Source organism: Ascaphus truei, chromosome 1, assembly GCF_040206685.1.
Source record: "Ascaphus truei isolate aAscTru1 chromosome 1, aAscTru1.hap1, whole genome shotgun sequence".
NCBI classification, from domain to species: Eukaryota; Metazoa; Chordata; class Amphibia; order Anura; family Ascaphidae; genus Ascaphus; species Ascaphus truei.
The window spans coordinates 59,878,799-59,903,180 of record NC_134483.1 but is presented as its reverse complement, the minus strand read 5'-3'; the positions used below and the strand labels follow the sequence as shown (position 1 = coordinate 59,903,180).

General features: G+C 41.1%; 1 protein-coding gene across 2 annotated transcripts in view; it reads right to left on the bottom strand.

The window, feature by feature from the left end:
* Positions 1-8,439: 8,439 nt before the first annotated feature.
* The window catches only part of PAIP1 (poly(A) binding protein interacting protein 1), a 54,035-nt gene continuing 38,092 nt past the window's right edge, over positions 8,440-24,382 (bottom strand). Inside the window, exons 5-12 of one of the 2 annotated variants that reach the window (XM_075588919.1) lie at positions 19,013-19,124; positions 17,651-17,776; positions 16,291-16,397; positions 15,530-15,647; positions 13,008-13,062; positions 12,713-12,806; positions 9,999-10,133; positions 8,440-8,611 (exon numbers count right to left, since the gene is read on the bottom strand). In XM_075588919.1, coding sequence (XP_075445034.1) covers positions 10,031-10,133; positions 12,713-12,806; positions 13,008-13,062; positions 15,530-15,647; positions 16,291-16,397; positions 17,651-17,776; positions 19,013-19,124 — 715 coding nt within the window. In that variant the 3' untranslated portion in view covers positions 8,440-8,611; positions 9,999-10,030. Of the gene's footprint in view, positions 10,134-12,712; positions 12,807-13,007; positions 13,063-15,529; positions 15,648-16,290; positions 16,398-17,650; positions 17,777-19,012; positions 19,125-24,382 lie in introns of both variants that reach the window. The other variant, XM_075588909.1, reaches the window with a different exon arrangement.

The window sequence follows — 24,382 nt, the reverse complement described above, 5'->3', positions numbered from 1 at the left end:
ATTATGACAAAAAAAATACTTCGGAGCAAAAGGAAGAAAAAGAAAATGTATCTTTTAAACCTCACTTTTCATTCCCACATTCATGCAGACAATAGACAAAATGGATAACAAGATCAGGCACCTAAGATGGATGCTGAACAAAAATGGCTGCTTAGATCCTAGTGCTGTTTATGTCAGACCACCCCCCCCCCCCTTAATGTACCTTTTGCTCAACTTTGTCAGTCCCTCCTCTTTATTCTTAAAACATTGCTTTTGAGAATTATTGACATGATGTTAGTCCAGAGACACATATTGTATTTTGGGGTGCTCCATCATCAGATAATGCTCATTGGTATAACTCAGAGGAAGAGGGCGCCTGCCCTTCACTGTCATAGTCTCGTATGGCGCTGCGGCCAAACTATCTTCCAGAGTTAGAACACTGTACTTGGCATCTTCTTTCTTCAAGGGACTGCTGTAGCTTGGATCTGCAAACAATTGCATCAAGTCTGAAGGTGAGGGGGTAGCACATTTGTGGATCATACCCTTGTGACACACACACACACACACACACACACACATGGCAACGAGTAACACCAACACACACAGCAAACCATTAATAAGCTTTGCTCCTAGTGATCCAAGCCATACACCTAGCCAAAAAGGATGATATTCTGTGTCACTTCCCTTTCTATGCCTCTTTTGAATCTCTTGTATTTCGTCTAGTTCATGCTGTACATTGCCACTCTGATCTTTAATGAAAACACAGCATTGTTCTTTAATTAGGGCACATACCCCTCCTTTTGAAGCTAAAACATAGTCTAAAGCACTTCTGTTTTGTAAGGCCATAAGCCTAATCTGAACCTGTTCTTGGTTTAAACATTAAGGCCACATCCTTCCTGTAAATTGTTAGCTGGCTGAAAATACATTTTTACACAGGTTTCAGTGGTTTGTGGAGGCACTTGACCCATAAATTGATTGTTGTTCCTAGTGTGTAATACACCCTTTAAATGGGCCGTCTAAAAAAAATGGGAAAAAACAGAAATTACACACATAGTGCTAAAAACCTTATTTTATGCAAGTGACCTTTACTCTATATATTTCTTATCGATATCGGGCCTTGTGGTTTTCCCGAATACACAGAAAACATTCTTCGGCTTTGGGTATGCAGTTGCTAGATAAAGGAAATGGCATCTATTTCTATCGTCGTATATTTTGATAATCAGCACAACATTCAATTACTGAGAATTGAAGGGTGTTGGTATCTGTGGAAGCGAATGCATGATCATCACCCCTGCACGCATCATATACATCATTCACTCAGAATATCAGAACAGACAGAATGTCTGCAATGGTCAAAATGGCTGACTTGTGATCCTTTCCTTGTGGCTGACACACGCCCTTGGGTGACCCCCTCCTCTCGATTGGGGTGCAACACACTTCTGGATCAAAGTTTTGCTGCACATGACACATACGTAGAGAGTGATGAGTACTGCCAAAACACATACAAGAGCATTCACAAGACACGCTTCCAGGGAACCAATCCACCCACCAAGGCACAATTGTACATACATCCTAAATTCCAACTTAAACGTGCGACGTCAGCTAACCAGCGACCAAGGGAGGCAAGGGAGTCCCTTTCAAGTCAGAGCGTTTGAGACTGTAGCCATGGACAGCAAGAACGCTCTGACATTTGCTATAGTACACTCCCATTCATTTAGGAGGAATAAATTAGAGAACACTTATATTTATGCTTTCAAACAGCTACAAAGCTGGGTACTGGATCTAACACCTCAGATTAATACCTGGAAGATGTGTATATCCTAGTACCACCCAACTGAGCAGATTATATTTTGCTCGGTGGTGGAGGGGCAATTATACCCACCCACGTAATTGGGTTTTTAGGTTCTAATATAGACCTACAGAATTCCTTTCTTAGCACTGGTGTTCCTAAGATATACAATACAGGAGCTGTAACAGGTCTGATCATGATTCTAATCAGCCACAGTGAGAAAAATGGGGATGATCCCCTGGTGGTGCTACAAATATGCCAGGCAGTCAGTGAAAAATAAGCACTTAATAAAGAACCAAATACTGAGTAAATAAACGGTAAGGGTGTCCCAATTGGTATGCCGATGGTATGTGCGGGCCTGAATACCCCCACCTCACCTGTTTGGAGCCGTTGGAAACGATATCCCCACGCCGATGGAGCACACCCCCCCGGGGAGGAGATGATGGCTGGTATTAACCTCCTCGGCTGAACGTGCGGCAGACCCGGTGAAGGAGACTGACAGGTGTAATGGAGCCCTGCAAGCAGAGTCTCTGGCCGTCTAACCGGGTGCCTGCTGGAAATCTCCTGATGAACCGGTCCGTTGCTGCAGGGGGGTAAGTGGCGGCTGTTGGTGGGGAGGACGACACACTCAAAACCTCCAAGCTGGGTCCGTCAATGCTGGAATGTCCCGGAGCAGGTGAGGGAAGGGGTTATCGGCTGCACACTGGCAATGACCAAGACACACGCAGCTAGTGAAGGAAATCCTCTCAGATGGATCAGCTGCTCCGTGTATGAAGTGCCGGTGCGTGCTGCAATGCAGGGAGAAGGTCAAAAAATGGTAGTGAAAGAGCAGAGCACTGCCAAAATAATAAAGAGGGCTTGATGCAAAAAATGAGTTTATTTATTGGGCATAATAGCCAAAAAAGGACAGACACACTAAATTTAAAATAAAGCGCCTCCACGGCGGGAAACGCGTCAGAGTTTTTAAATTTAGTGTGTCTGTCCTTTTTTGGCTATTATGCCCAATAAATAAACTCATTTTTTGCATCAAGCCCTCTTTATTATTTTGGCAGTGCTCTGCTCTTTCACTACCATTTTCTAATCAGCCACAGAGCTGAACACTGGACTTAACACTTCTTACCCAAAGTTTTGTGGGAAGTGTACCTCCTAGTGTTACCCAACTGAGCTAATCACTATATTAGACTCAGTGGTGGAGGGGCTACTACACCCATCCCACTCCTTTGGGGTTTCAGGTTGAACCATTTCCACTAGGAAGGTTATATTGCTTCTTGTTACCCTCTAAGGACATTCATGGGAGGTGTACTATATATTAACATCAATCATTACATTGATTTATCAGTATACAGGGACTATCACCCCATTAAGGACATTGGGAGTTAAAATAAACACAACAACAATTTTGTGGTTAGAATCTTTATTTGCACAGTTCTACCAAGTGTTTAGTTATTTACTCCTAGACTACCCTTGCGATTTACTCTCTGAATTTTATTTTGTTTACTTGTTTGTTTTGTCTGTCTATAATCCCTTACACATATTTTAATTCCTTATAATAAAATTGATTTTTAAGTAATTAAGGTGTTCTTTGTGCCACATTCAAAGGGGATCCTCTTCTATCTCTGTATCCAACATTTTACATTCCTCAGATGTTGGGGATTTAAAAACTTTGACTATTACACTCACCCACCTTATCTCGTTAGAGCAAGGCTACACTAACTACCTCACAGGCCTTTGTGTGTCGATACATGTGAAGGATGTGGATCCAGGGATTAATCCGATTGCCAATTCTTGGCGTCAGGAAGGAATTTATTTTTCCAGCTATGAGATATCATTGGATGATATGACTCTGGGGTTTTTTGTTTGCCTTCCTCTGGATCAATAAGTAAGTATAGATATAGGGTAAAGTATCTGTTGTCTAAATTTAGCATAGGTTGATCTTGATGGACGTACGTCTGTTTTCAACCTCATCTACTATGTAACTTTGTATGTATGTAACTATGCAACTGCCAATCATAGTTCCAGACGGTTGGTATGTTTCTTAGAGGTTGTGCCGGTGACAAACATTTCCAGAACACGGCTCGTTTGATTGCTTAAAATTATTTTCCAGTTGCACTTCTATTGACAGAATAGGTACAGGAATAGATCCACTGAATTGCAACAGAGGACCGGAATAGGAATCCACCGGGCTAATATGTGTGACCTACTGTAACTCACATCTATCTTTTTAATTTAGGAGCTATTTCAGTTCTTTTATACAAATTGGTCTGTAGGAAGTGGTAAGATAGGAGAAAAGAGACAAAAAAGAGAAAAAAGCGTAAAGCCCATCGAGTAGTAAAGTCTGTTTATAGAATAATAAAAAACGGTTATAAACACTCACAGAAGAATAAGTAAATTCAGGCACTTCGGTACTTTGAATGACCGCTGGAACAGAAGTAGTCCACTCGTCTGTTGGTTGGGGTGCTCAATATCTCATCCCTTCTCCTTCACTCGATCGGCGGCGTGTCCGCTTCCGCGTCAGGTGACTCGTGACGTCAGCGAGTGGACACACGCGCCGACGTCACGAGTCACCTGATGCGGAAGCGGACACGCCGCCGATCGAGTGAAGGGATGAGACATTGAGCACCCCAACCAACAGACGAGTGGACTACTTCTGTTCCAGCGGTCATTCTAAGTACCGAAGTGCCTGAATTTACTTATTGTTAGGACCAGTATGTCAGGCCAGAGTCTGCACTCATGTTAAGCTTCCATTTTGTATGGTCATAACTAGTTAAGATTCTGTAGTCAGCCTTTTTGCTGAAATATAATTCCTAAATGCACTCAGTTTCTCTGCTAAATTGCATTTCCTTTCTTCCTGGTCAGGATATTACTAGATACTTTTGTGATGTCAATTTCCTGGTGTTTTAGTAGAATATAATAGAATGGTTCTCTGCAAGAAGCAAGATAATGTAATAAAGTTGCTAAGACTCAAGGTCTCTTTTGATAACAGACAATGAATAAGCTATGTATTCAGAACATTGCTTGTATTGAAAAAAGACACGTCCCAAAAGTCACGCCACTAATATGTCCTGCCCCTAAATCACGCCTCTAATCAAAGCTACGCCCAAGACACACCTAGTATACGCCTATGATACGCCTATGTTACGCCTCTAACCAATATCTTTTTTTTTCTGTATAAAAATCATTACCCTATGAGTAATAAATTGAGACAAAGGATTTGAAACCTGGCGTGCGTTACGTTTCATTTCGTTCGTCTTCCAGGCCTGATAAGGTTCATCAAAGATCGAAGATAACAGTTGCAGGGCGTGAAAGCTTCCTGGGAAGTCTGCTGCAAACAGGTGCAGATGGTGTAGTATCCAGTCACAAGGCTTCAGTGTACCTGGCAGAGGAAAAGTTCCTCTCGGTTCTGAAGCCCGGGGAGGAAATAACGGATTTTCCTTCACTTATTCTTCTGTGAGTGTTTATAACCGTTTTTTATTATTCTATAAACAGACTTTACTACTCTATGGGCTTTGCACTTTTTTCTATAGTTCCTACCGGTCCTGAGGTTAGTTCCGGTTGTAAAGAAGCTGCATACCCATAGTGGTCTCTGTATTTGGGAACACATGTTGTGACTATATACTATTTATTTACTTTATTAACCCTTTAGTACTAGGTTTGCAATTGTCACTGTGTAACCCTTTCATTGTATTTATTTATTGGTCACGAAGAAGGAGCGCCAGCTGACACACCTATTACTAGAGGGTGGTATACCTATCTACTTTAATCTGTGTCAGCTTATTCTCTATTTAAGATAGATAGGAGGTAAAGAGTTTATCAAGAAGGTTGTGTCTGGACTCACGCAACCTTACAATCTCAGCAAACACCACCACCATTTAGTTAAGGAAAAAAAAAAAAGAACCAATTTATTGAAAATCTTTTATTTACTGGATTTATACAAGGTAAAACAGAAAAGATAATTAAATAACTTTCACAACAATGAACATAGAAAACATATTTTGATGGACCTGTCTATGCTGGCTCTTAATTCCACTATGTGAGGCAATAGAAATATTAATAAGAATTTGCTGGGCAACAAAGTGAAACACATTCCCCAAGGCAGCAATGCCACTTACTGTATAAATATGTAAATGAATAAACACTCAGCCATGTACATCCTTCACTGACATGTTTACATTGTTCCATAATTCAAGAAATGTTCAATAGTGTCAAAATTAAAACCCCAAATCTAACTCTAAACATAAAAAAAGGTTATACAAAACATATGGTATTTGTTAACTTACATGCCAAAAATTGTTTTAGGGAAAAATGCTGCAGCAAACTCAGTGTGAGGCGTAATCAGAGCGGAGTTATAGGCATGAAATAGTTAGTCAAGTGTCTCCATTTTTACAAGAATCCAGAAAATATGCTGCATCAATATAAATAAAAAATACAAAGCGGCAGGAGAATTTTACAATAGAGCATTGGGCCTGGCTGAAAAGGGGGCGAGTAAAGGCCATTTACACAATTATACTTAGACATGTTACTTAAAATTGCTGTTCATGGTCAAGGCAACCCAAAAAAGAAAAATGACCAACCCTAACGCACTGATTAATATAACGTCCAGCTGCCACAAGATTTATTTGTGTGCAGAATAACCAAAAACAAATATTTCTCTACAAGAATTAGAATTGACTTTCCTTACGTTTCAGTTGCCTCTGCATATAAAACAGCTGTTCTGGTGGTTGCCACAAGGGCTTTAAAAGGCAGTAATCCGGGTGTAAACTTTGTCTGAACTGCTTTACTACCATGCACTCATCAATACAATGAGCATAGATTGCATATTATGTGGTATTTGTTACTGCAATTTGGAAATATATTACAGGGCTTCCTTCTTGAATTCAAAAACTGCTTGTGTCTGGGCATATATAATTTGTCCTAAGCTGGGGCAACAAGAGGATTCCGCTTGTGAAACACAGACTGAGCTGTAACTCAATTAGTGCAAAGATTTTAAAGGGAAGATGCGCCCCCCCAGATATCCTCACATTAGAGAAAGGTTTTGTTTTATTGCAAAACAAACTTATTCAGATATTAAAACAATCCTACCTTTTTAAAAATATATCTTTTAACAGGGATTTGAACCAGTCGGTCGGGCCCCTGCATCTGCCCAGTGTTCTTTTCAGGACCCCTGGTTCCCAAGATACAGACATGTGAAGTTACTAGAGATATAAATGGTCTTCCAATAGTAAGCCGCAAACAATGACAGCTTCCTAGTCGCCTGTGGGTCCCTCAAGGTTTGAGCGGCCATTTTATTTCCGATGGAGGATATTCAACACCAGTAACTTCACTAGTATGTATATTGAGAACCTAGGGATTTCCAGAGCAGAAAATAGTGCATCTTGGCCCTGGAGAACCCCACCGCTCAAATACTGTTAAAAAAATAAATACAAACATCTGGGATTGCAGCTTTAAGTAAAGTCTGAACTAGAAATTTGTGAAGCAGCAGCGCCCCTTACTGGCAACTTTTGATTAAACAACCTAGTAGGAAGCTTTTGGATGTGTTGCACTCTGTCCTCCAAGGCAGAGGTTCCCAACTCCAGTTCTCAAGGACCACTAACAGGGCAGGGTTTGAATAAACCCTCTTGATTCCTGAGATACATACCTCCATAGGGGGTGCAGGCATGTAACGCGGACCAATAGGAAGCTGCAACGCAAGGGATGATGTCACAGCTTCCTATTGGTCCATTTAAACCCATTAGATATGCTTATAATATATTATTTGATAACCTCCTCTCTTACCCCCCATTCTCCTCCTCTCACCCCCTTAGTTCGGCTGTGGCACTGTCTACCTGGCTTCGGTGGAGGAGGGCCGCGGCCAGGAGTGGAGCAGGGCTGTGGCAGAGAAGGGCGGTGGGAGAAGAGGACGGAGGACTGTCGCAGCAGACCAGGGCGGCAGAGGCGTTGGACAACAGAAGAGAAGCATGACGGCAGTCAGAGCAAGGAGGAGCCCGCTGTAGCAGCAGCAGGCACCCAAAGTCCGTGAAGACTTTCGGGTCAGACCACCGGGACATGCTCCTCTTTTCCGTGGACTGCCGCCCTGCTTCTCTCCCGCCCTAGTCCTCTTCCTTGGCATCGCCGCTGTCCTCTGCCATCGTCTTGCTCGGCTGCCTTACTTGCTTACCACCTAGGGATGGGCCTCATGAGAGGATATTCTTAAAACCTGGACCGTTAGTGGTCCTTGAGGACTAGAGTTGGTAACCTCTGCTCTAAGATACAGCGATAGAACCGTCTGACCGTGCCGAGGACCTGCACTGCTAAAAACGTACACATCTTACAGGAAACAGCAGACTTTCTATGCGTTACTTGATGGCCAGCAGAGTGAGGGACCATTAATGATCACCCTACACCACGACAACTTAGGGGCTCATTCTATAAGCTCATTGACTTTAATGGGAGTTTATAGACTAAGCCTCTTATAGTGCCTGTATCGCGGGTTCAAACTATCCTGGACGGAACTCCTATGTCATGGTTTTAGAATATCTAGCACAGCTGCTTCGAGAGAAAAATATGGATAAACCAATTCTAAATGTGTAGTAATAAAGGTGTAATCTTGCATTTTAAATCACGTCATAATGTTAGGATATACTTATTAGGATATAGCATCCAAAGCACTTTACAAAGTTAAGCCTTCTACTACACAACAGTGCTCCATAAGAAGTACAATCATCAACATTTGAGGAATTGTCTGTTTTTTTTTCTCCTGGCTTGCTGGGGATCGATCATAATGGATTACAGAACCACCCTAGAGATGAGGCTGGCCCAAGATGTTCCATGTTTTCGTTCAGTGTGTAATACTTCTTGTTTCACAACCTGCAGCATTTATAACAGCATAAAATGTGTTGAACAGAGTCAATGTCAATTCACCAGCGAAACATGTAATGTATCTATAAATGATGGCTTCACATTCAGAAATCATAGATATAGGTATTACATTTCCCAGAAATTAAAATACAATTTGGCAAGAGAAGATCTAGAAGCTTTGTAAAAGTTGATCACCAACAGCAGCACTGTTCTGTACTTCTGCTGCTTTTTGGTAAGTACGTAGTTGGGTTGGTTACACTATGCAAGGGCACCATGACTGCAGAGAGCGGTGATCATGGCTGGCAAAACCTCAGGTATCCTGCTCTCCACTCAGCCTAGATACCAACTGGAAGCTTTTTGAGTGGCTTTACTGGTTGCTGCACCAATGATGAGTGACATATCTGCTTAGTACTCCTAGAAGTTGTTAACACTGATTCTTTGTATCTTGGTACATTGCTACCTACTTAGTCACTGCTGCTATATTCTTCTAACACATGCATGAAGAGCCCTGAATAATACAGGAAGATTGCACCTAAAATCATAAGCCAAAAAGGTATAATATCTCTCCCCAACCACTGGGTGTCTTAGACTTAAAGCTGTAGCCATAAGCATGTTATCTCAATATCCCATTAAAATTGGGATTCCGGTTTTCAGGGGTTTATGTTTTTGTTAAAGAATTGTTTATTTTCTGTTTTAATTTTATTTGAATTTTTTTTTTTTTTAAATCGGCCTTCATCATTGTTAAGAATAAAAAATACATTTGGTGTTTATTGGTACACTTGTTTTACAGCTTCCATCCTCCCCGGTGATGTTTCTGTCTCCCACCTATGAATGGGCAGCAACAAGAGGTGGAATTTAATAGGAAATGATGCTTCATTTACGGTATTTATCGGTTTTTAACCGAAGTGCAAAATAATCTGTCGGCGAGTTTTTTTTGCCCGATTAAAACCCAAAACCGGAATCCCTAATTATAAAATCACAGGAACCTGCTGAGCAACCACCATTCTGACAAATGAACATTAATAAATATGCTAATGTACAACTGGTTCTTTTTTTTCTTTTTCCAGACCAGGGGAGGTTTATTTGAAATAAATATGTACATCTAAGTGGCGTGGTCTCAGCAAGTTAGGAAATGGTGCTCACAACACTTCTTTCAAATCAATTTTATTGCAACCAAACCATACTGTTCATTTAACTGTACATAAAATAAACTATAATATATACACAAACTTTTTTTTTTTTTTTTTCTTCTAAGTTACAGGGTAATCAGTTTACACTTTTTTTTGGCATTCAATTTAACAAAAGAGTTTGCATAACTTTAAGGTTTCAGATAAGCTCAATCTTAACAAGTTTGGTTAAAGAATGATATGTTGCCCCTGTTTGCTAAACATCATACCTAACCTGTCCGGAAAAGGCTGACTGTGGTGTCTAAGTTTCACTTTTTTTCTTGTTTTCTGATTCCAAGCAGAACTTCTCATACGCTTCTTCTATTTCTGGATCCATCTCGTCATCATCAAAGTCATCAAAGTTCCTTGAAATAGGGAAGTGCACGTGAGATTTGTAAAAACAAACAGCGCAATAAACCATAACTTGACAAACTATCCTGGACAGAGCTACTTTAAAGGTTTACACTGAGGCCCGAGACATTGATCTTTACATTGAAACACTATTTTTGGATTGGAAGAATGTATAAAATATAAGTAAAAATGTACATTGTGAAATCACATAGAAAAAAAAATGTAAAAAAAATCAAAGATACATTGTTGCCAAAACCTCAAGTTGATCATGGGGTTAATGATGGTCGCGGTAGTGAAGCTGCCAACACGGTAGATAGAAATTGAAATGTCCAGATTCAGGAGCACGTTGTATCAGGTAGAAAGAGCACCCGCTCCCGGTTGTAGTGATGAGAACAGTCCCGCTGAGAAGGGAAGACGGCTCCGCTGGACACAGTGCAGAAGGCGACTTCTTCCTGCTGTGCTGTGGGTGTCGGTTTAAGAGCCCAGGAGTCTGCACTGTGTCCAGCGGAGCCGTCTTCCCTTCTCAGCGGGACTGTTCTCATCACTACAACCGGGAGCGGGTGCTCTTTCTACCTGATACAACGTGCTCCTGAATCTGGACATTTCAATTTCTATCTACCGTGTTGGCGGCTTCACTACCGCGACCATCATTAACCCCATGATCAACTTGAAGTTTTGGTAACAATGTATCTTTGATGATTTTTTATTTTTCTATGTGATAACATGATAATTAACGTCACGTAGCGTCCCGTTGCCATATCAACAGGACATCATCACGTGATGCGTTACATCATGTGGCATTCCCGTTGACATGGCAACGTGACGCCATTTGATGCCGCGCGCCCAAATTGAGCACTTATGCAGGGGGAAAAGATGCCGGGATATGCTGTAGATGCCGCCAGATGCCCACCACCCGGACAGGTAAGAGAATTAAGCACCGGTTCGGCGAACTTGTGACATTTTCGTAACAGGTTTGTGCGAACCGGCTGAATCCCACCACTGTCTTGGATACGCAATGAGGTATAGTTACTATGGCCCCTATTAAATATGCTGTGAAGCTACTTCCCCTGTTTGGGGAGATATCCGTCCCATTCAGGTGAATTGGACTTAAATATTCCAGTGCATATTCTGCACGGACAATGCTCAAATCGCCCTGTGCAATAAATAAGTCATACTCCAGGTCGAGGGAATTTAAACCTCTGTTTTATATTATAGTGAAAAGTTAAGTACTACAGGTGCACATAGGATGAAATGTAATAACTTAACTTATTCTCAATCTCGCAGATGACTGCTGTCACGTTAATGCCTTTAACCTATTCAATTGTGTTAACAAAGCAATCAAGGGGTTAACTTGCATTTTAATATACCCATTTCTCTCGGTCTCATGTGATGTCACCTGGGTTAACCGAGCGTTTACATTAATGGGTAAATGAAACAAAATGTATATAATAGTAGCGACTGGTGAATGTGTAGATGCACCAGAAATGTGACTTGATCTGGTCAGAAGTATCTTCAAAGACATCAAAAGTCCTAAGACTGGACCTGGTTATCAGGTACAAGGTGACAGAGAGGGGTTCCCTATGTCACTCCAGATTTAAAAATGTATGATAAATAAAATCCGATATAATTCTCAAGAATAGAAAATACAGTCTTGTGACCTGCAAGGTTACTGTAACAATAACAAATGACACATTTTGTCTGGGTTGCATACAACAGATATTTGTTTCCAGCTCACAGACTCAATTAGCCCCATCAATGTCCAGGCATACATTAAAGTCATATGAATGCAACCGTCAGGGAAGAATTATTCTAGGGGTTATAGGGTCAGAATTATCGCGTTCAATTGAGTTTAATATCACTCTCTCCCAGCCATGTCACAAAAGATTGATCAGTGGGAGCTAAGGCACACACAAAGGGTTGACCGGTCCTTGTGATGGGTGCAAAGTTTTAGCGCATCAAAACTATGGATTTGGGTATCAAAAGAAGAATTCCACAGAGGGATATTATACCAAATAAGAGAAACCTCCCATTTCAAAACGGAATGTGCTATTATTTTGTCCCTCTGGAAAAGAAATATAAATCTACCCTTAAAAAAAAACCTTTTTTCAAAATCACAAACATTCGGGGGGTGGGCGGGGAGAGCGGGAGAAATAAGGATGTAAACTGTACCTTTGTCAATGTCAAGGACTGATGCCTAGGATGCTTAATTGCAATATTCTAATTATGTTGTAATATATACATCTACAGCCAACAGAGATATTTAATATGTATATAAAAATATGAAACCCAAAAATAAAAATGAAGCTCTTTCCATATTGTCACTACTCCCTATTCTCAGTCAAACCATTCAAACACCTACCAGTTTGTTTTATCTACTGCTCATTTCCCTCATCTGCAAATTGTAACCATGTATTGTGGGTTCTTACGTTCATATTACGATGTGTTATGGTATAATGGGACTACTGTATAATTCCTCCAACAAGCAAGCATGAGTGTGCCCACTTTTCCAGTTATCAACTAAAGGTTGAGCAAAGAGAAATGAAATGCCAACATGAACAAAATATCTGCTTCAAGATAATTAAAGAAAACCTACGGGTCTCCACCACTGGACAAACCGGTTCCATTTTCTTCGTAGTCTGGAAATAAATCATCTCTATCCAGTAGCTCCTGGTACTTCTCTTGATAATCTACAGGGAAATGATGAACAATGATTATTTTACATGCTTTGTGTGGCTTCCCATTGCAGGCCCTCTCAGCACGGACGGGATAAAGTTTGACAATTACTGCGGATTTTAAGTGCACTGATCCTTAGCACACTTTGTGCGGCAGAGTCATGGCAGTGGAAACCAAAAGCAAGACACTGGACAGAACCAAGACAGGAGGCTTACCGGGGTCTGCCGCAGTGAAAGGGACTCCTTCAGATGTGTAAAACGTAGGCTCATTCTAAAAAACAAATACATATCTATATAATATGGCTGCATTTCAAAGAAGTTATTGCATCGAATGTCATGCAACAATAGTGTTTATAATGCCGTCCACACTTATTTATTTAATACATTTTCTACAGACGTTCATAGTGAAATGCTGATATCTGCATCTGATATCTTCAGTATGGTCAGTACTTTTTTCTTATGTCTAGGGTTTTTTTTCTTCTCAAAGGCAGTGAAGATTATTACTTATGATAAGGTACTAGGGATTATTGGTCTGATTAAATCCTGAACTGGAAAGCACTGTAGGCAAATCAGAATTACTATTGCTTAACCTCAGTGATGACTAACAAACAAGAGGTTTAATCAAACTGATGAGCACCAGGAAAATAGATCAATTGATGATCCCAGAGAAGTAGCAACGAAGGTGGAGCTCAGGATTAGAAACTGCTGAGGAAAAGAAGTGTGGTCAGAAAGATTTCCTGGGCAGCGTTTAAATGTCCGTGTATTGGATTCATTTCCATTGCACAGCATACACTGGCATAAATAAACAGGAGTGTGGAGGGTTTGACAAACACTGACTGAAGGTCAACGACTATGCCCACACATGGCAGTGTGGTGCGGTGTATAACCACCATGACCATCAGCCAGTGTAAACAGCTGTTCCACCTACTGTCTTAGGCAGGAGGGGTCAACTCCAGTCTTCATGGACCACCAACAGGTCAGGTTTTAAGATTATCCCTGCTTCAGCACAGGTGGCTGATTCAGTGGCTCAGTCAATGACTGAGGTCAATGACTGAGCCACCTGTGCTGAAGCAGGGATATCCTTGAAACCTGTTTGTGGCCCTTGAGGACTGGAGTTGGCTATCACTGGTCTAAGGGATTGAATGGCTATGGCATGTTGAATGAGTTGAATACTGGTGATTGATGCCTTTAACAAAAAATGTGTGTGTGTGTGTGTGTGTGTGTGTGTGTGTGTGTGTGTGTGTGTGTGTGTGTGTGTGTGTGTGTGTATATACACACTTTGTTAAAGATCTATAGATATATAATAAAATTAAAATAATTTTCAAAATAATTTTCCAATAATTAAATAACCTCTTTTGGCACAAAACAAATATGAATCAATAATAGCACGTTTAAGATGCTAAATCATGGTAATCAGAATTGAAATGAAAGATTTGATTTCATTTCCTAAGTTAATCCATTTTTTTGTACACGGTATTGTTTCAGGGCTGTACATTTGGTGTCTAAAACTTCAGCCTACCCAGGTAACCTTAACCTCGGAGAAGTGAGCACTGGCAAGTTGTAGGGACTGTCCATGAATCAGCAAACCGGTCCATGCACCGTAGCAAGCAGAATGTGAATTGGTTAATCCTGAAAGGCCAGTCTGGCACTCAAGGTTTAGGTCAGACCTAGATTTGCATTGCTGCCTTTTTACAGAAGTGAGGAAAGGGTTTGCTGAAGGAATGATAAGAATACAAAAGTGACGGTGTCCCGGAAAACCACATTTCTTATGCCTAGCTGAGAGTCCTCAGGTTCCAGAGGACAGATGCCTATTCTATCACCAAGACAGCACAGCAGAGCGCTTTATAAAACGTTAGGATAGTGAGGTTGCATTTGCTCATTATATACGAAGAGAAGAATTGAATTATGTGCATCAACAAAAACAGGGACACAGATCCTGTGGTGCTCAATGTAAGATGCTCTAGCGCAGGGGCGGCCAACTCCAGGCCTCAAGGGCCACCAGACAGGCCAGGTATTAGGGATATCCCAAAAACATGACCTGTTTTTGGCCCTTGAGGACTGGAGTTGCCGCCCCTGCTCTAGCACGACAGTGAAAGGAGCGGTGAAATCTGGCAAATGCTAGAATAACCCTTTCATTCGTTTGTAACAGACACCAGGTCACCATTTTTGATTGTTGATGAATTCCAGCAGCAGGCATAGTCGCTGACCAGATTGCAGATATCTCGTTTTGTATGGCATGAGACACACACACAAATTTCATTTTGAAATGTTTTTGGTTCACTACTATATTCAGTATATAATAGTTGGGCAAACAGTTCAGTAAACCCAAACATGTATGAACTAATGCACATTAGAAAGAGGGAACAAGGGTAAAACGAACGTTTCAAAGTGTACTCAAAATTTGTATCGCTAAATAAATTGGTCATAGTCAAATGATCCTGTAAAGGGGCCACATGGATGAGTTCTCACCAAACCAATTATATTAACAAGTTCGGCACAGGGAAAGATTTGGGATATTCCCCGTGATATGCAGCTAGGTAAAATTGAAATACTGCCCTCGTCACTATTAAATCATTTTAACACATCACTTTTCATTTCTACAGAGACCAGAAGATGATGGCTTTATGAATGCATCAAAAAGGTAAAAAGACACGAGTTGTAACCTCTATGCTAAAAATATATCCATTAGTACTGGGTTAGTTAGTATTCAGTAATGGTGATCATTGCTGCAAACATACCATGAAATAATTGGGGTCATTGTCAGGTGTTGCTTCTTTGAAGGTAGAAGCTGCATAGACTCTTCCCCAGTTACTGGATCGAAGTTCCACCAGTTTCAGAAGCATCTGCTTTACATCTCTGAAAAGAAGATACAAACCCCCAGATATTAGTTTTAATGAGCCTTTCACAGGTGGATTTGGACATTTGGCCGCGGCTGTCTCGCTGTGATCAAGTCTCCGCCTTCGGTTGGCCGCAGAGGGACCCTCCGGCACCGCGGGACACTCACCCCCTGGCCTCGTCGCCAAGGTAATTTAATTTAAGTTTAAGAGAAGGGCTTGGTATGGAGGGTTGTGGGTGGGGGAAGGGCTTGGTTGGAAGGGTTGGGGGTGGGGGAAGGGCTTGGTTTGGAGGGTCAGGGGTGGGGGTGAGGGCTTGGTTTGGAGGGTCAGGGGTGGGGGGGGGGAGGGCTTGGTTTGGAGGGTCGGGGGTGAGAGGGTTATAGGGTCGGGGTTAACGTTAGTATTAGGGGTTTTTAGAGTAAGGTTAGGGGATTACCTTGACAGGAAGTGGCCAGTGGAGAAATGTCCCTACGGCGGGGTGAGTGGCAGCTAAACACCTACAGATATTTTGTTGCAGCAAAACGGCAGCGACCACATGCCCAAGACCCTTCACAGGCCCCTCTAGCAGGAAAGGGGTTAACCAGGCCCTTGTTTCTACCTCTATCTGTTCCCAATGCCTCAAACTTAATATCAATTCTAATGAGCAATTTGCCATTTTTAACCTGCTACAGTTTGCATCGAGAACAACGTTCTCCATCCGCTGAATCATTTCCTCCATATCCGACTTCCCTTTGTCTTTCCAAGCATCTTCTAACACGGATCCAGTTAACTGGAAAATAACAAATGGAAAAGTCATAGTGTCAATTAAAAGAGCAATTCATTTTATTATTATTATATATTTTTAAACATAGGTCTCAAGCAGGGGTCTCCAGAGTTGAACCCCATTAATTTCAGCTTTGGGGAACCCCTGCTTCCTGAGATGCCTCCAAATGGTGGCGATGGTATCTTGGCACAGTTTAAAGCTACTGCGTCACGCGGGCCAAATAGGAAGCCGAACCTGATGTCACGGCTTTCTATTGGTCTGCAGGGCGCGAGAGTATTGAAACTTCGCCATTACATGAACCCTGCTAGCCAAGCGGAGTGGCTATGGGCAACTACTATGGAGCTGAACTTGAGCTGAAATTGAACCCCAAAGTGGAAATTGATGGGGTTCAGCACCAAAGATCTGTTGCTTCAAATTTATGTTTTAAAAAAAAAAGTGCACAAAATAAATATATACAATCTCTAGCTTGGATTGCTGCTTTAAAGACTTGTTTTCCACCCAGTCTCTTTCAATAAGACATGTGGCTATAATACATATCTAGTTTACATGCGTGACGGCTCTTTGGAGCTGCTCAGATATAGTGCGTTATGGATTTCCCGTCCGAACGGTATAAGAACGGCTGCTACATCTATCATTTTGCAAAAGATGCAGGTTGTAGTGTATTGCAATGGATCAACATGCAATATATGTACCAAAGAAAAATAACTCCGTTCAAATAGCACTTGTTTATTCAGTAGTGTATATTATAATGATTAAAAATAATCTTTATTTAGTTAATTGTTAAAATAAGTGGTGCAACAAGTAGACCAAACAAAAGTGATCTACAGAAGGACTGTGTAGCTCCTTGGTTTGAGGCAATTAGTATGCCGACTTAATATATAGTTATAGTCGATTTATTGTTAACCTCTAAAATATTAATGAGGTATACGTTTAACTATTGTGTTAGAAAAACTAGATTGTTTGTACTTAGTCAAGGCAAATTTAATAAAGTGTCTTGAAATGGTGGCCTGTTGGTTAAATTGCTGAACTAATATGCCTCTGGGCTCACTCTTGTGCTTCAGAAGATAGGCATATTAGTTCTTCAAATCTCTGAATAATAATTATTGGTTTATTAACAGATATCACAAGTTGCCATTAATCTACACAGCAGTGAAATAAATCTGTCATCTTTAACACAGTCTTATACATTCCCATTACAGGCACATCAATCTTGGAAAATAGCATGCATTAGTCGTTACATTCTTTTTTCACCTTCTTACCTTTAGTAGTTTTACTGCACAAATTAGGTTATCATCCACGGGCTTTGAAAACAGAGCACTCAGTATTTCTTTAAGTCCACTCTGGAGAATCTCTGCTCGGGTCACTTGCCCTTTTGCTCCCTTAATCTGTAAAATAAACAATAAATCAAAATCCCTTGGTTGTACTGTAAATGCACTGGTGAAGACCGGTCCGCTCGTTGTTGCTTTGTCTCCACCTAATGACTACTCGAGACACAAATAAATGGATTATAAAACATTCTGGACAGGGACTCTACCTCACGGTCACAGAAAATTAGTCGGCCATGGAAATGTGTACAGAAGCTGCTGCCTCTGTAGCAGTAACCTCCCCTCTTAACTCTGAATTTCTACAAAAAACGAATACTTAATTGCAAGCTGGATTAAAAATAATAAATAAACCCATATCCAGAATGCCTGCTGCTTTGATCATTGTAGTGTTGCAGCGATTGTAACCTTGTCACCACTAGGTAACATTATTTCACATTTGGACATAACCATGGAACTGTTATACAGATGTAGTAGACTTGCTGTCCTCGGCACCTCAGATGAACTAGCGAAAGTCTGCAGCACCGGGAAGTGTCTGCCGCTATGGAACTGGAGTCCTTCGGAGCAGAGTCCGCCGCAGTTTGCATGGCAGCAGCATCAAAAACTAAGCTTTGCTACATCTGTACATCTCCGGCCTGATCACTGGAACTTGGGGACTGACAATGCGTTCTTTCAGTTCAGTATAAGCTTCTAAAGCCTCGGATATAGTAGGCGATATGGAGCGCAAGGCGTCGTGCTCGCCTGTAGCTCGAGCGATCCGTGGCCTTTGGGATTTCTATGACGTGCAACGGGGAGGCGTGGCGTCAAGGCTGGTTCGTCCTCATTGGCTGAGCCGCCTACGTCACCTGGCCGTCGCGCGACAAAAACAAAAAAGTCTCGCAAAAAATCTGCCATGCCGCCACTCGCTCTATGGCCTGCCTCATTGAGGTGCAGCCTTTTGTTCGCGCCGTCGCCCGCAGTAGGGACGCAGCCTAACAAAAGCAGCATGTGTTGTGTATGCGGTGGTAATTGCAGTTATGCTTGTCACAAACTTTTATTTGCAAAAAGCTATTAAATGTCACAAATTGTGAAAAAAAAAAGTGTTTGAGTGCTTCACTTTAAATCGAATATATGTTACAAAGTGGAACTGCACCCTTAAAGTTTTAGGTGAAACCTAGAATTTCAATTACAAATGCACAGCAGATAAGAACCCCTTTGCCCACCTAGTCTGCTCTAAAACCTCCGACACGCCATTTGATCTGTAACATTCTTTCGTATTTAGCCCTATGTCTATCCCCAGCATATGTTTATAAGTCTTACCTCCAGGTTGAGATAAAGTTCCCCCAAAAACAATACAAAGGCATGGAAGCGCTTTCGCATCGCATCATCTCCTTTTGCGGACTGATCCCTTTTTTCGTATTCTGATCGACACCTTCAAAGAAAATAAGAGTAAAAAAAATGTAACACACATTTCTAAAGAAAACAGCAGGGGGAAAGGGTTGTTCATTGAAAGACGAATTCGTGGTCACAAGGATAGCCCAGTATTGCTGTGCACAGGAATGATACAATACTTAGATGGGACTTTGTTTTTATGTTTCACACCAGACACAAATCATGTAATGGGGGTTTAACAGAGACAAACCGGTTACCAAACTCAAATAAAAACCAACAAAATCACTCATACAGCAAGTCCCAGTTTCACCAAGCATGGTCCAGTTTCTCAGCACCTAATAAAGTGTTTAAAGGTACAATCTCACCTATGGCTGTACTAGGTTCAAAATGAGCATTTGGTTTCTATTGCAACTCAGATTCTGAATGGGAGCATGGTTCTTAACCAGAGCCAAACCTATTTCCCATTAGGCGCGCACAAATTCCAAAACACTGCGCTAGGTATGAATCTTGTCTTGGAGAATATGGATCATTTCAATTATTCCATTTCTAAAACAGAAATACACAATGGAAATAAACAGAATAATACTCTTGGACCAGTGGTGTACTTTACAGGAACAAACCCTCCCTAAGTCGGCTGGTCAGAAAGCGTATGTATTTGCGTATCGCACAGCAGACGCTAATGCCAATTATCGACTATGGGGACATAGTATACGGCTCGGCACCCTAAACCCACCTTAGTAAACTTGACACCCTCTACAATTCAATATGCCGTTTTGTTCTCCATTGCAACTACAAAACCCATCACTACGAAATGCTCAAAGAAATAGATTGGTCATCACTCGAGTCTAGGCGCAAAGTTCACCTTTCCTGTCGCCTTCAAATACTTTCTGGGCAAGATACCCATCTATCTGAACAAGCTCCTCACCCCTACCACATGCAGAATTTATCATCTGAGACTCCAAAAGACTGTTCATGGTCCGAAGGCTCAACAAAGTATCCGACCGCTGCTGCTCTTACCGTGCACCAAAAAACTGGAACAACCTACCGGAGACTCACAGTCACTACCAGTTTAAGTTCTTTCAAAACTAAAGTAGTCTCACGTTTTAAGTTCTAGTTTTTTTTTTTTTTTTTAAAAAGGGTCCAGCTTCTGTGCTTCAGAAGAAAAACAACTCAATAGAGTAAACAGGAACAAATGTCCAGACTCTAGCAACAATTTGCTCTCTTAACAGTTAAAGATGTGTGCCAAGGAAACGTGGTGTGGTAATGATGTAAACAGTAATTTGAACTCCTATTGCAGTAAAAACGCAAGTCCCGCAAGATTACCCACTGCAGGGGGGCTGACAGTGTAAACACAGTCGTGATTCATGGGCAGATCACGGTGGGCTGGGGACTAATGTGACCTGGAGAATACTGTATTTTGAATCGATGATTAAAAAGGAAGTAATTTACTCACGACCTTCTTAGAAGACATCCACGGACACCTGGCGTCAGCGTACACACGTCTGTTGAGTATGAGCAACCGGAAGAACTCCCATGGGGTGAAAAAAAAGCAGCGATGCACAGCAACAAATTTTAAATTTAAATTTTACATTTTATCAACACATTTATTGGTCTACCAAAGTAGTGCAGTTAAAAGTCATCCTCCAGGAGCAGGAGACACTCTTACGCGTTTCATGCTATTGCTCGTGAAACGCGTAAGAGTGTCTCTCCTGCTCCTGGAGGAGGACTTAACTGCACTAATATGGTAGACCAATAAATATGTGCTGATATATGATCCAGCCTCTATCCCTCTTTTTGTTGCTGTGCACCGCTGCTTCTTTCCCCCCATCGGAGTTCTTCCGGGTCTCACATTTAATCTGGTCTGTAACTGTTACATTCGCCTATAAATATATATTATCTTTAACTCTGCATGCAATGTCTTGTATATAATGTATACCCTGCTCACTTATGTAACTGTGTATTTGTAACCATGTATTTGTCATCATATCTTTATGCCCAGGACATACTTGAAAACGAGAGGTAACTCAATGTATTTCTTCCTGGTAAAACATTTTATAAAAAATAAAATTTTGAAATTTTAGCAACCGGTTCGCTCACCTTACCACCCTTTCATCGTGAAAAATCACCATCATCTTCTCTCCCTCATCATCAGATCTCCCCAAGTCCCCCTCATCATCGTCACATCTCCCCCTCACATCTCCGGGCAGTGTTTCCCAGCATGCTCCAGCATCGCATGTTCCCCCTGTAAACATGGTCAATATGGCTGCGCGGCTTCACATTGTGCGGTGTTGCCATAGCAACGTGACGCCACATCACGTGGCGTTCCCGTTGGCATGGCAACGTGATGCCGCGCGCCCATGTTGAGCACTTATGCAGGGGGAAAAGATGCCGGGACATGCTGTAGATGCCGCCCGGACAGGTAAGAGAATTAAGCACCGGTTCGGCGAACTTGTGAAATTTTAGTAACAGGTTTGCACGAACCGGTGCGAACTGGCTGAATCCCACCACTGTCTAGGACACGTAATGAGGTATAGTTACTATGGCCCATATTAAAGCTGCAGTTCAAGCAATATCCTGCATGTGTGTTTTTTTTAAATAAATCAGTTCTGTAGTAAGAAAAAAATACTTTTAGAATTTTCTGTTTTAAAAAAACAACTTTGAAAGACCAATTTTCTTGTATTCTATTTTAACAAGCATGTTTGTTCCTATAGCAACCATTTACATTCCCCAGATCTAAAGATGTCGCCAAACTTCGCCGATCAATAGACGGAGAACGAATTGACCGGCAGCTATGCAGTTCTTTAGGTAAGTAGATTGCCCACATGAAACTATTGAAGATAAAAAAAAACGGGAGCTTGAACTGCAGCTTTAAATATGCTGTGAAGCTACTTCCTTTGTTTGGGGAGATATCAGTCCCTTTTCATGTGAATTGAACTTAAATATTCCAGTGCATATTCTGCACGGACAATGCTCAAATCGCCCTGTGCAATAAATAAGTCATACTCCAGGTCGTGGTAATTTAAACCTCTGTTTTATATTATAGTGAAAAGTTAAGTACTACAGGTGCACATAGGATGAAAATTAAATCACTTAACTTATTCTCACCAGCAATCTCGCAGATGACTGCTGTCACGTTAATGCCTTCAACCTATTCAATTGTGTTAATATAGCAATCAAGGGGTTAACTTGCATTTTAAAAATACCCATTTCTCTCGGTCTCATGTGATGTCACCTGGGTTAACCAAGCCTTTGCATTAATGGGTAAATGAAACAAAATGTATATAATAGTAGAGACTGGTAAATGTGTACCAGAAATGTGACTTGTCTTTGAAGATACTTCTGACCAGATCGTCAAAAGTCCTAAGACTGGAACTGGTTAGCAGATACAAGGTGACAGAGAGGGGTGCTCTATGTCCCTCCAGATTTAAAAATGTATGATAAATAAAATCCGATATAAATTCTCAAGAATAAAAAATACAGACTTGTGACCTGCAAGGTTACTGTAACAATAACAAATGACACATTTTGTCTGGGTTGCATGACAGATATTTGTTTCCAGCTCACAGACTCAATTAGCCCCATCAATGTCCAGGCATACATTAAAGTCATATAAATGCAACCGTCAGGGAAGATTTATTCTAGGGGTTATAGGGTCAGAATTATCGCGTTCAATTGAGTTTAAAACCACTCTCACCCGTTGCTCTATAGCAGTGGCGTGGAAGAATATAAATGTACCATCGAGACATACAATAATTAAAAGCGTGAATGAAGTTAAATTAATGGAAAAGATTTCAGCTCAACTGAATCAAAAATTAGATCAATTCTATAAGGTATGGGAACTGTGGCCTCCGTTTTTTAGGTACAATCCTGATCATTGTTGATTGTTATCCCTCCCCTCCCTTCCCATTTTCTCTGGCCCCATCTTTATCTATCCTTTATCTTTTCTATGTTAAAAAATAAAAAAGAAGAATAATTTGAAATTAAAAGAATCCAAAGAGATTTATATATAAAAATTAAAAATTGATAAGTAACAAAGAAAATAGTAAAGAAAAATTGTTTTTACTATGATAGACGTATAAATATTGTTCCTTTATCAAAATTGTACATGTAAGCAAGATGTTAATAAGTAAAATAATAAAAACAATACAGGCATACCCCGCATTAACGTACGCAATGGGACCGGTGCATGTATGTAAAGAGAAAATGTGCTTAAAGTGAAGCACTACCTTTTTTCCACTTAATGATGCATGTACTGTACTGCAATCGTCATATACGTGCATAACTGATGTAAATAACACATGTGTAACAGGCTCTATAGTCTCCCCGCTTGCGCACAGCTTCGGTACAGGTAGGGAGCCGGTATTGCTGTTTAGGACGTGCTGACAGGCGCATTCGCGAGATGCCGTTTGCCTATTGGGCGATATGTCCTTACTCGCGAGTGTACTTAAAGTGAGTGTCCTTAAACCGGGGTATGCCTGTACTGAGAAAAATAAATAAATAAATCACTCCCCCAGCCATGTCACAAAAGATTGATGAGTGGGAGCCAAGGCACACCCACAAAGGGTTGACCGGTCCTTGTGATGGGGGCAAAGTTTTAGCACATAAAAACTATACATTTGGGTATTAAAACTAGAATTCCACTGAGGGATATTATACCAAATAAGGGAAACCTCACATTTCAATCTCGCTACCTATTGGAGTAATAGGTTGTAACGTATTATACTTTTTCTGCTTTTACTATTTTATAAAACCATCTGCATTTATATATAGTATGCTTTTGCAACATTCCTTTTCTGTCAACAAACACTGTACCACTTTCCAAAAATGTTATACCTACGATCTTTAATTGAACCTGGTACCTTTTTGAAGAGATTAAAGGCCTTTTCTGAAATTTTTCTATATTGGGATTTTGGGTTAATAACATCTTTTTTTCTAGTAAACAGGAGACCCAGATCTCTTAAGGGTAAGACCTTCAGTTATCCTTGGTGGTGGCAGCGTAATTGAGGTTTAGTGGCAGTTTTTGGGGAGGTATATGAGGGCCCTACGGGGAGGCGAGTCAGCAGGATAACAGCATGTTTTAACCCTTGACATACACGTCACGTACTCACAGGTGTGGCGTACGTGACCTGCTGCTTTACAAAACAAAGCAAAAAGTACGATCTTCCAACATTCATTTGATGACCTTTTGATTCTCCCTTTATCTCTTTGCATCCCATGGGGCTGCTATTGCTTTCCTCTGCAGCTCCAATCGGCAGTAAAAAGGGTTACAAATAAAGTACTATATTTGTGAAGTTTCAC